At 37.0% G+C, this 13,120-nt stretch overlaps 1 protein-coding gene across 3 annotated transcripts in view; it reads left to right on the top strand.

Annotated features, from left to right (window-relative positions):
• Positions 1-3,884, top strand: part of LOC131166002 (SNARE-interacting protein KEULE-like) — a 73,034-nt gene extending 69,150 nt beyond the window's left edge. For all 3 annotated transcript variants that reach the window (XM_058124209.1, XM_058124212.1, XM_058124210.1), the window contains 4 exons: positions 1,356-1,552; positions 1,783-1,873; positions 1,965-2,054; positions 3,642-3,884. In XM_058124209.1, the coding sequence (XP_057980192.1) occupies positions 1,356-1,552; positions 1,783-1,873; positions 1,965-2,054; positions 3,642-3,695 (432 nt within the window). In that variant the 3' untranslated portion in view covers positions 3,696-3,884. The remainder of the gene's footprint in view (positions 1-1,355; positions 1,553-1,782; positions 1,874-1,964; positions 2,055-3,641) is intronic.
• Positions 3,885-13,120: the final 9,236 nt, after the last annotated feature.

The following is a 13,120-nucleotide window of genomic DNA, read 5'->3' on the forward strand; positions in this document are numbered from 1 at the left end:
ATTCCATTTTATTGGGTCCACTTCTTTTACTGATCAGGGTAAAAAACTATAAAAGTAGTGTTGTTAGTATCAGGTTTTTTTTTTTTTTTTTTTTTTTTCATGTTTTTAATTCCATTTTGACTTCCAAATATATGACTGCGGAAATGAACTATTTACATTTCTTTTTTTCTTTATTTTAAGTTGGAATTTTTTTAGATGCTAAGGGGTGTTATGTAGTATTTTTAAGGCAATCATCGTAACTGAGTTAATGGAAAACCTTTCCTTACTGCCTTAAAGCAGTTCCCATTTTGACTTTGTGTGGCAAGGATCAACAGGATGTAAGCTCAAAATTCAATCACTTTTGACTGTTAGCTTATTATGGTTAATGGTTCTCTTTTCATGGGCCAGTAGTTTGTGAAGTTCCAGTCACTGGATGTTATCTGTCAACTTGTCCTGGAATTCCTGGATATACATGACATATTCTCTTGAAGTATTATATATCTATAAAGTTTCTCTCTTTAGTAACTGCTTAGAATATTGTGCATACGGTTGTTACCAGAAAACATTAACAACATAGCGATCCACTTATTAGTATGAACATTCCAAAACACGGTACATTTTCGCTCTGGGATGCTAAATCTAACAACCCAAAATTTCAATTCAGTATTTTTCACTTAACATTTTATTAGTTGGAAGTGGGGAATCATCAAATTTTAATTCTATTTTTGTCATTATTAATCTATACTTCACAATAATCTCTTCTAGATTTAGAAACAACTTAATATCCTGTCCAAAATATGCATGTTGCATTACACTTTTTTCATTAATATATCTAAATATAAACCTAATGTTCCACATTTTAGAACATGTGCTACCGTGATCCTATTCCTATTCCACAAATTAAAACATTCCATGTTATATGTGACATTGTGCATGCATAAAAAATTGTCGAGCTGTCATTACAGAAAATATTGGAACCTGTTTCCATAGAATCCCTGGGTGTAATTGTTCTGTGGACTCTGAACTGGCTAGCAGTAGTTCAGTAAGCTGTGGAAATGCCTTGTTTGCCATCTGATCATTGTTTTAACCATGTTACAAGAAAACTGTAGCTTGAATGGTTTTAACTTTTTACTTGTCATCTTCACTAAAATTGCCAGGTGATGCAATAATTTTTTTCCCTGTTTATTATCTGGTATCTTTTTGTTTGTTGTTGGTATATTTCTGAATTTGATTTTCACGCTATGTATATTTTGAATAATGGAGTATAGTTCATCTCTGAATCATCTTTCAACATATACCAGTCCAAAATACGCTTCTGTGCTCTTAAACTAAGTGAACGCCTGAACAATTTCACTTTGTGTTTATTTCTTCAACAGGAGTTGATTGAAAAACTCAACAAAGGTGAGTTGCCAAAAAATGAGTATTTGTGTATGAATGAACCAACTCCAACTCCACATGTGGCACCCCAGAGTTCGTCATCACGTTCTAGTCAAGGTTCTGCTCCACATTCAATGAGATCTAGAAGGACAGCGACTTGGGCACGACATGGTAATTCTGACGATGGATGTTCAAGGTAATCTCAGCTCCTTCCGCTCATTTGCGGGAATAATTTTCTCTGCATGGATTAGAGCAGCTGTCAGATTTGATCTTCCTATATGATTTTTTGACCCCTTATCTTTTCTTCTACATTCTATTGAATTGTCACATGTTACAAACAATCTGATCACTTGTTGAAGAGATTCTCTGACACTCCACATTTGCAGTAGTTAGGAGTTCTAAATTCTCTCCTGCTGTCTTTTGCAGCGATTCAATCTTGAAGACTGCAGCTAATGATTACAAGAAAATGGGGCAACGTATATTTGTATTTATCATTGGTGGGGCAACTCGTTCTGAGGTAATAGTCTGAAGAACTTTTCCTCCCTTGTACAAGTTCTTCAGTTTAGCTGTATTCAACCTTTGATCTGATGGTCTTTTCTTGTTGTCAGCTACGGGTTTGTCACAAGCTCACAACAAAACTCAGAAGGGAAATTGTGCTAGGCTCATCTAGTTTTGATGACCCTCCACAATATGTCACGGTAATAAACTCTTGAATGTTCTTTTATTTTCCCCCACCTTAAATTATCACTTCTTTGGCAGTTCAGGCTAGACTTGTCCTCTCTTTCCATTGTGAAGCGTACTTGGCCCTGCAACTAAAATTTTGTCTTGTGAGCACCTTAATTGGACAAAATCTAGTGCAAGAATGGCCATGCTTAGTAATTTTTAATCCTTGGATTTGGAAACTTCATTAAGAAATTTGATCCCAATAGTTAAACACCAAGGAAGAGAATCAGATGATCCATGTTCATATAATCCTCCCAGGATTTTACAGTACATGTACATAAGGTACCATTTCATTTTATGCTGAATGCTAAATTTGCAACACACACATGCAAAAGTTAAAAGATTTCTCAGGTCTTGAGTGCTTTTATTTGAGATTTTTTTTCTACTTAAAGAGACTAACGTAATCTATGTACTGAAACTGTTTGTGGCTTCTAGAATGTCTTTTCCCTGGAATAAATAAGCTTTTGGCATTGGTTTGTATGTATTCTTTTCCAGAGTAGTTCAGAATAAGCTTGTTAATTTTAATTATGTCAGTTAGTCAGAGGTTGTCTGGACGAAACACTTTTTAGAGCTTGCTTTCCCAAAATTTGACTGAAAATCACTAGTAACCTTGAAATTAAGTGGCATGCACCATAGTTGTCAAAATCATATGTTCACGATCAAATTGTATGATTCGAATCATCTTGATTCAGGAATCCATTGATTCAAATGTAGTAGGTGAATCCAAATAAGTAAGAGTTGATTATAAATCTGACAATTCTCAATCTGAATCTTACAATTTGCAATTCAGCAAGCACATGGAACCTAGACCCTAAACGAACCCAACTATTTAAAAATCTAGAAAAAAAATACTGCTATTAATCCCCCCCCCCTGCGCAAAAAAACCGTCAAATCTTTTTGAAAATATTTTAGAATAAAAAAAACTCTTTCTATTTTTGAATTGTTTTCAAAATTTTGGTTATCTATACTTTTGATGAAGAATTTGACAATCCCATAACCTCTGTTTGATTTTCCTTGTAAAAAAAAAAATTTAATTTTTAATATTTTAAACGGTAAGCTACTTTTACCTCATCAACTTTAATAGATAGTACACTTTTCACATACTAACATATATATATTAGGGCACATGATCATTCAATTTTCATCAATACATTTTATTTTTAAGGTGTTTTGTTTGCTTTAGATATATGTACATTCATCATATAACAAATCTCTAGAAAATTTAATTCTCAATTCTTGATACACAAACTTAAGATTAATTCATAATTCAGATTTGATTCGACAACTATGGCACAGACCAAATGTAAATTCTATAATTTTGAGCATGAGTGAGGGTCGATTAGCCCAAATTTTGTTATTAAACAAACCTTCTGACTATGGTAATTTAGTGTTGCAAAATGTATACTTGTGATTGAACAAATCTTTTGACTATGGTAATTCAGTGTTGTACGATGCATAATTGTGATAAAGATACACTCTTCGAATAATGATTAAGCAACAATTTACCTACTCTCTCTCTCTCTCTCTCTCACAATTACTCCTGATTTTGCTGAATGATGCAGAAATTGAAGCTTCTCTCAGAAAAGGAGCTCTCACTAGATAGCCTCAAATTTTAAATTATGATGCATGGAGACTTATGGTACATGTTCTTCCTTGATAGTAATGAGTTGACATTTTAAGTTGTAATTATAAATGTGTAATTCTTCTTTCATTTATATATTTATGTATATTTTGTCACTTCCAATAAACATGTTTCCCATTAATATATATATATGACATGGGAGTGTTGTTTAACAATTATTGTACGAGATGTTGTGCAGGTTTATTTCATGATGTACTTATGGTTCAACATCTTTACATTTTGAAATATATATATATATATATAATAAAAAGAGTTTCTTCCACACATAAAGTAGCACAAGGATTTTGAAGTCCCATGTGTGTTACACGAGGATTTTGAAATGAATATATTGTTTTCATCATATTTTCTCAAAATATAATAATGGTTTCGCCCGGGATTATGTAAGGATACCCAATGTTAATTAATAAGCACTTCTTAGAGAGTTCAAAATTGTTGATGGTACCTTATATAACTATCATAGGCAAGCTATGTTGGTAAAAGGTATGATGATTGTTATGGTTTGTAGGAAATTTATTTTAAATAGGGAGGTCATTGTTTTGGTTCTCTTGTTACAACTAATTTTTCCCATTATCTTTTCTTTCCCAACCATGGTGTGAGAGCAACAATCTTTCACCCTAAAATCACCATCATCATCATCTTGACCATGATTCTTTATCATGACCCTTAGGTTAGCATAGCCATCATTTGAATCATTGTTGTAAACACAAACTCATTACTGCCTTTCCTAATGATGATAGCTCTAGGCCTCTCTCAACAAACCAGGATAAACTGACGTACTCAGAGGGTGCCAATCAAGTAAGCCTAAAATTTCATCCTTAGCTAGCAACATGCATGTCAATCATCTTCCAAAACCCTCATGCCACAGGACAACATGTAAGGCCTTTTTTGGCCATGTTTTTCAATTTAGCTTGCTTCATTCCACTTTTCCAGGCTTATAAAGAATATTTTTCACATCAACTAGCATGTGGGTAACCCTATTTTTTATGTGGAGTTTGAATCGTGAATGTTTATGCTTGTTATAATGGGGTTTTGTGATGCTATGTACTGGCATAAGCTAGTTGTCTCTACTAGTGTGATCTTTTTTAGCTGTATATGATTAATGGTAGGATAAAGCACTAGTGTTGTTGTGCACTAAGTCTCCATGATGGAATCAATGAATCCAAAAAGTCTTTTCTTAATACAAATTATATTGAAAAGATAAATGGTAACAACTTACAGTGGTCTAAGCTAGTCAAGATATATTTGATTGGCTTAAGTACAAACACTTTCTTCAATCAAATCCTCGTGATAATAAGAAAAAGGGAAGGATGGATGCAAGAAGATGCACTAATTGTTTCCTTGTTCTAGAATTCGATGGGAACTTATATTGCTAAAATATGCACCTTAAGGAGAAATAGTATTTGTTAAATTAATATACTCTAGTAGTTTTATGTCATATGTTTGACTTTTTGTTGAAATCCCAAGTACCGTGGGAATATGGTGTAAATTAGGAAAGTGGGTAAATGTAAAAGATTATGTAGGAGATTGTTTTCTTGTTTAGAATATTTGATTGTATTATATATTGTAAGATTAGGATGTACATAATTCAGAATTCAAGGAATGAAAATCCATTCTATTTTCATGGTATTATTAAAACTCTCGGCCCGTACGCCGGTATGTCATTTGAAAAACTTTGTATCATTTAACATTTTCCCAAAAAATAGTAATTCATAATAAATTCTACTCATGCCATACAAAATGAGTATTACACATATTTAAAACATATCATCATTTACACCAGTAATTTCCCCAAACATAATGCTAATATATATTTATATACCTGAAATTAAATGTTGTAAGATTATACATATATTTTCATAAAAACAACTAGTTTAGTTTATCCCCTTACCTGATTCCTGAAAAGCCCCTAAAATAATCAGTCCTGCACCCACAGGGTTCCCCGTCTAACACCTTGAAAATGATACCCCCCATAACAAAACTTCAGTACTTTCTTGACTACTACAATTCCTATAACTGCAGGAAAGTCAAATACTAAATAAAAACCCTTACCCTGAATTTAGGATGGAATTCAAACTAGCCCCACTAATGATCCGCTTTAGAAGATTTGAAGAGAACTTCCCCAAGAGTGTCGTGGTGGCTTCGGATCGTCGATCCGACGAAGAATGAACCCAGAAATTAAAAGAGAAGGGTAGGGAATCGAAGAGGAGAGAGAAAGGAAAGTCTGCGCATGAATTTTCGGCCAAAAATCAAGTTTAGGCATATTTATACACTGGCCTTAGTCGATGAGCCACATCACCTCATCGACGAGGTCAAGAAGGACGTTCGTCAATGGACATTTGCTTCTCGTTAATGAAATTTAGAGATAGGCAAATAGTCTTAAGGTATTTTCTCATCGACGAGACATGTCCCCGTTGACGAGCCCCTCAAGTGTACTCGTCAACGAACTCCTTATGTTCATCGATGATGCCCTGTTTAAATACAATTTCCTTTTCTCCTTTTCCATTATTTAAATACCATAATTCCTCAGGTCACTACATTCTCCCCTCCTTATAAAAATTTCATCCTCGAAATTTTTTATTTATATAATTCATCATCCCTTATAGGTAAGACGGTTTACTTATTTTATTACTTACCCTCACTTATGGCGAAGTAATACCATGGTTACATTCTAAGTCCTGGGAGATTACAAATACAAAATAAAATTCTCCCAAAACTAAAATACTACTCACTAATTAAACCACTACATGTACCTGTAAAAGAAACATTACCTACTACTTACATTTTCCTAAATAATTGTGGATATTTCTGCCTTATCTATTCCTCGAGCTCCCAAGAAGCTTCTTCTATTGCATGATTTTTCCACAAGACCTTCACCAAAGGAATTTTCTTATTACGTAATTCTTGTTCTTTCCTATCTAGAATTTGTACTGGCACCTCCTCATAAACAAGTGTATCACTGAGTTCTAATTCACCATAATTGATTAGGTGAGAAGGGTCTGAGATGTATTTCCTCAACATGGAAATGTGGAATATATCGTGGATTCTAGACAACACAGGTGGCAAAGCTAGCCTGTAGGCATCCGGCCCCACTCTGTTTAGAATCTCGAAGGGGCCAATAAACCTAGGGCTAAGTTTATCTTTCTTCCTAAATCGCATAACCCCTTTTAACGGAGTTATTTTCAAAAATACATGATTACCAACATCAAACTCCAATTTCTTGCGGTGGGTATCAATATAACTCTTCTGTCGGCTTTGAGCTACACTGATTCTATCTCTGATAAGTCGAACTTTATCATATGCTTGTTGAACAAGCTCTAGTCTCATAACTCACCGCTCACCCACTTCATCCCAAAATAAAGGAGAACGACATCTCCTACCGTAAAGTGCCTCAAATGGTGCCATGCCAATGCTAGCCTGATAACTGTTATTGTACACAAATTCCACCAGTGGCATAAACTAAGTCCAACTACCCCCAAAATCTAACACGCATGCTCGAAGCATATCTTCTAATATTTGAATCGTCCTCTCAGTCTTCCTGTCTGACTAAGGATGGAACGCCGTGCTAAAAGATAACTGAAACCCTAAAGCCTCCTACAAGCTCCTCCAAAATCATGACGTGAAACGTGGGTCTCTGTCTGACACTATAGACACTGGTATATCATGAGAATAGACTATATTTAGAATATATATCTCTCCTAGTCAGTTCATAGAGTAGCTGATCTTGATGGGAAGAAAATGAGCGATTTTGGTCAAATGATCCACAATCATCCAAATTGCATTCTAGCCATGCAATGTCGATGATAACCCTAAAATAAAATCCATAGATATAAGATCCCATTTCCACTATAGGATAAAAAGTGGTTGCAACTGGCCTGCCGGTCTCTGGTGCTCAATTTTTGTCTACTAACACGTCAAAAACTGGGCTATATACTCAGTAATTTCTTTCTTCATTCCACTCCACCAATAAGACTCTCGCAGATCCCTATACATTTTTGTACTATTGGGATGAACTATGTATAAAGATCTGTGAGCCTTCCCTAAAATGGTTTTCCTGATGTCAGCATCGGTAGGAACACATAATCTTGAACGGAACCGTAAAGCTCTGTATTCCTCCCCCTAACCATTCTGCACTCTAACTAATACCTCTACTAACTCTGGATTATCCTTCTGAGCAGCTTTAATCTTTTCTTGCAGAGTAGGCTGCACCACTATACTAGCAATACGAGCCTGAGAACCACTCTTAACCAACTCTATACCGTATCTTTCTAGATCCATCATGATCGGATACTGGATCTCCATAGCTGTCAATGTTGGTCCCACCGACTTCCTACTTAAAGCATCAGCTACCACGTTCACTTTCCTTGGGTGGTAACTGATAATGTAATCAAAATCTTAAATGAGTTCTAACCACCTTCTCTGCCTCAAGTTCAGTTTCTTTTGGGTGAAAAAATACTTTAAATTCTTGTGGTCGGAGAAGATTTTGCACCGTTCACCATACAGGTAATGCCTCCAAATTTTCAATGCATGTACTACTGCAGCCAATTCAAGATCATGAGTAAGGTAATTCTTTTCATACTCTTTCAATTGCCTGGAAGCATACGCTACTACTCTACCATGTTGCATCAGTACACAACTAAGTCCCTTCAAGGATGCATCACTGTAGATAAAATAACCCTCACCCCTTGACGGAATGATTAACACTAGTGTTGTGACAAGTCTTTGCTTCAATTCCAGAAAACTCTACTCACAGCTATCATCCCACTCAAACCTGAAATTCTTCCTAGTCAACCGTGTCAGAAGCCCTGATAATGTTGAGAATCCCTCAACGAAACAATGGTAGTACCCAGCTAGCCCCAAGAAACTCATAATCTCTTAAACATTCCTCGATCTAGCCTAATTCACTACTGCATCAATCTTACTAGGTTCCACAGATATACTATCTCCTGAAATGACATGCCCCAAAAACACAACCTTCTCAAGCCAAAATTCACATTTACTAAACTTAGCATACAACTTCTTTTCCCTAAGTTTCTGTAGAACCTGCCTCAAATGCTTCTTATACTCCTCATAGCTCCTCGAATAGACCAGCACATCATCAGTAAAAACAATAACAAATTGATCCATATATTGGTAAAAAACTCTATTCATCAAATCCATAAATACCGCAGGAGCATTCGTCAAACCAAACGGCATAACGAGGAATTCATAATGCCCGTATCTGGTCTTGAAGGTTGTCTTCGATACATCCTCTGCTTTCACTTTCACCTAATGATAGCTTGATCTGAGGTTAATCTTAGAATACACCAGTGTACCCTAGAGTTGGTCAAACAAATCATCTATGTGGGGTAGAGGATACTTGTTCTTGACTGTCACTTTATTAATCTCCCTATAATCTATACACATCCTCATAGACCTGTCTTTCTTCTTTACAAACAAAACTAGAGCTCCCTACAAAGATACACTAGGTCGTATGAAGCCCTGATCAAGCAAATCTTTCAACTGATTCTTCAATTCTACCAAATATGCTGGCACCATTCGGTAAGGTACTTTAGAAATCGACATTGTACCTAGAATCAGATCAATAGAAAAATCTACCTTACGATCAGGTGGCAAGCCTGGTAACTCATCTGAAAAAACATCTGTAAACTCCTTTACTACCGATGTACTAGCAAGTTTCAATTTATTCCCTGACATTTCCTTCACAAAGGCCATGAATCCCTGACAAACACTCAGTAGTAGTCTCCTCACCTAAATAGCTGAAACAAACTGAGGCGGGGATTGCACTTGCGACCCTACAAACCTAAATTCCGCTTTTCCTGGAGGTTTGAATATCACTTCCTTTAAATGACAATCTATGCTGGCGTAATTGGCTGCCATCTAGTCCATACCAAATATTATATCGAACCCATGCATATTTAGCACTAGGAAATCAACAGACAAGTTTTTCCCCTGAATATCAACTGAACAACCCTAGAGCACCCAACTACACCTCACTGCTGACCTAGTTGGAGTAGTCACTAATAATTCAGTATCTAACAGTTGTGTTTCTACCCCACATAGTCTAGTGCACTCCAAAGACACAAACGAGTGTGTGGCTCCTAAATCAAATAGTACAATAACTTTAAAGGAAAGCATGCTAACCATACCTGTCACCACGTCGTCGGCTATCTCAACATCACTCGGCGTCAAAGCAAAAACTTTTGCTAGAGCCATATTCCTCTGCTGGGCTCCACGTGGCACTTGATAGCCTCCTTTAGGGGTGAGCATAATTCGGGAAAATCTGAATTAACCAATTTAACCAACCGAAATCGGTTGGTTCGATTCGGGTAAAAAAATTGATTCGGTTGGTTCGGTTAAGCTTCACCAAAATTTGGTGAATCGATTTTCGGTTTGGTGAATATGAAATATAAATTCGGTTAACCAATTAACCGATATAATAATTAATTAAAATTTAAATATAAATTAATATATGTTAAATAATTAAGCTTCACCAAAATTATATTTTTAATAATTAGTTTTAAATAATTTCGGTTAAATTTGGTTAACCGAATTACCCGAATAGGTAATTCGGTCGAGTGAGGTTCGGTTAATACCCCTTATTCGGTCGGTTTGGTTAATGGAAATGATTAACCAAAATTTTCAGTTAATTTGGTTAATTAACCGAATATCACCAAACTGGCCGTTTGCTCAACCCTAACCTCCTCGGTACAATCTAGGAGCAGGAGCAATATCTGGTGGTAAAGAGCAGTCTCACACTAGATGTCCCTGTTTACCGCAGCAGTAGCAGACAGCTCGTCCCAGTCGACACTCTCTCTAGTGCCTCTTCCCATAAATCTAACAGACAGGAGGATTCTGCACTGTCTGAACCTCACGATCCCCAGTTTCTTATCTCCGCCCTCTGCCATAGTTTCCTCTCCTCCATTGACCCTACCTATGAACCTAATGGTAGCCTTAAATTGCATATCTCTTCTTCTGTCCCTGCTCCTCTGCATCCATACGCTCGCCAACCTCTGCCAAGGCTGCTCTGTCAACTAACTCAGCAAAATCCTGAATCTTTAGTACTACCTCCTACTTGAATATGCCTCTCCTTAATCCTCTTTCAAAATGTCAAGTCTTCTTTATCTTATCAGGAACAATATATGGAGCAAAGAGAGAGAGAGCTCTATAAACCGCACCGCATACTGCTGGACCGACAACTATCCCTACTTCAAACTCAGGAACTCCTCCACTTTAGCCTCCCTGACAGTAGCTGGAAAATATCTGTCAAAAAATAATTCTTTAAACCGGTCCCATGTCATCGCTATCGGCGTCATCCTCTTCTGCTCTAGAAGTCTCACAGTAGTCCACCACTTCCCGGTCTCTTCTGTCAGTTTATAGGTGGCGAAGAGGACCCTCTGTTCCTCCGTACACTATAGCACCGCCAAGACTTTCTCAATCTCCTACATCTAATTTTTGATAGCTGCAAGATCAACCCCTCCTAAAAACGTCAGAGGATTCATCTTAGTAAACTTCTTTATAGTGCACTCATGGCTCGCAGACGGACCTCCCTACTCTCTGTGTCACGCCCCGAACCCGGAAATGGGACCTAGGGGTGAATTTAAGTAACCTAACTTGTCTCTGTTTCAATTAAAACATACATGATACCTCATACAAAGAGGGTCCAACCCCTTGGGGTGAACGGAAGCCCTACATACATACATACAATCTTCCATACTCATCAAAATATGCACCGGAATACTTTCTTTCTATACATAACACTGTACCATACCAGAGTCTATACCATACAAGATTATACATCCCTACAAATACCATACATACTACGGGCGTCTACAAAATCCATCACGACAACTCGGTTACAAAACTCATACCTATCAGGCACTAGTAGTAGCTAAACCACACCCCCACTTCTAGATGCTACGATGCTAGTTTCGGCTACCCGAAGGACCTGAAAAAAACATTTGTATATATTCAGGGTGAGACACCTCTCAGTAAGGAAGAAAACATGTTATATCAGTGTGTGGCATACCAATGTCATTTTCATACTTCATAACACATACTTACGATACAGTTTGAAACAATATATACAATTTCAAAATAGGTTCCATACAGTTCCATATAGTTCTAGTATTCCATACATTTCCATACAGTTCCAATATTCTATACTGTTCAATACAATTCCAGTATTTTCACAAAAACAATTCTAGTTCATACGATACTTAAATACATACATACATACGGTCAGTGTCGTCACACTATTCGCAACTACACAAGGTCACCCCATCTCACAGCGGTTACGTTCCAATACATGAAACTACGAAGGTTTCCAACTCAGGCCTAATAGTGAATCCATTGCTACATACGCAACTACACAAGGTCACCTGGTCTAACCCCGATTACGTTACCACGTGCAAACTACGCTGCGTCAACCTAGGCCCACTGTGGTCTGTTGCTACATTCGGTGACCAGCTGAATCATACTGGTGATATTTCACACCTCGGATATAGAGCTGGCCAATCTTGCCCACGGTAGTTAACTGATACATGGCACAGCGTACGATAGTTAGCCGATACATGGCACAGCGTACGGTAGTTAGCCGCCCCTAGCTGTTACAACGTACGGTAGTTAGCTGCCCCTAGCCATTTCAGCGTACGGTAGTTAGCCGCCCCTAGCCGATTTTCACAAAATCTGGAATCACTTTGGAACTCACGTCCCTATACATTTCAGCATATGGTAATAAGCCGCCACACAAATATCTAGAACAACATACATACATACACACATACCACACTTATTTGGTTTACAGCAAATCATATCATTTACAATTTCAAGTATACAGTTTATGCAAATATGGATTACGGTCACCTCAATAATACAGTTTAAACAACATAAATGATTTTCTAATCAAATAAGAGATGATACCCGAAATCCCCAATTTTCCCAAAAACTGTAACCCGAAAATCCCGTGTTTTTACCTGATAGATTTCCCCAAATAAGTAGCCAAAACGTACATACGATCATAGCCTACAGGCTTACCGATTTCGATTTTGAAAATGAACTGATATAAACAGAATCCCCTTACCTTAACCCGAATTCCAACTACGAACTCTACGGTCCTCAAAACTACGAACTGGGACTCTGAAATCTACAAACCACAATACTAAACATGCTTATAATCCGTACTACTACACATATACCGAATCAGAAATGAAAACCGAGCCTTACCTCAATTTTGGCCCGAAACTCGAAATCCTCCAAAACGAGATTCCGATCTAGCAGAAACATAGAGAATCCTTCACTGATCCTCGCTATAACTGTGGATTTGTGAATCCGGTGACAAATGGCGAAGGAATCGAAGAGAGAGAGAGAGAGAACGCTTCGAAACTGTGAGAGAGAGAGAGA

The sequence above is a fragment of the Malania oleifera genome, chromosome 10 (genome assembly GCF_029873635.1).
Source record: "Malania oleifera isolate guangnan ecotype guangnan chromosome 10, ASM2987363v1, whole genome shotgun sequence".
In the NCBI taxonomy this organism is placed as follows: domain Eukaryota; kingdom Viridiplantae; phylum Streptophyta; class Magnoliopsida; order Santalales; family Ximeniaceae; genus Malania; species Malania oleifera.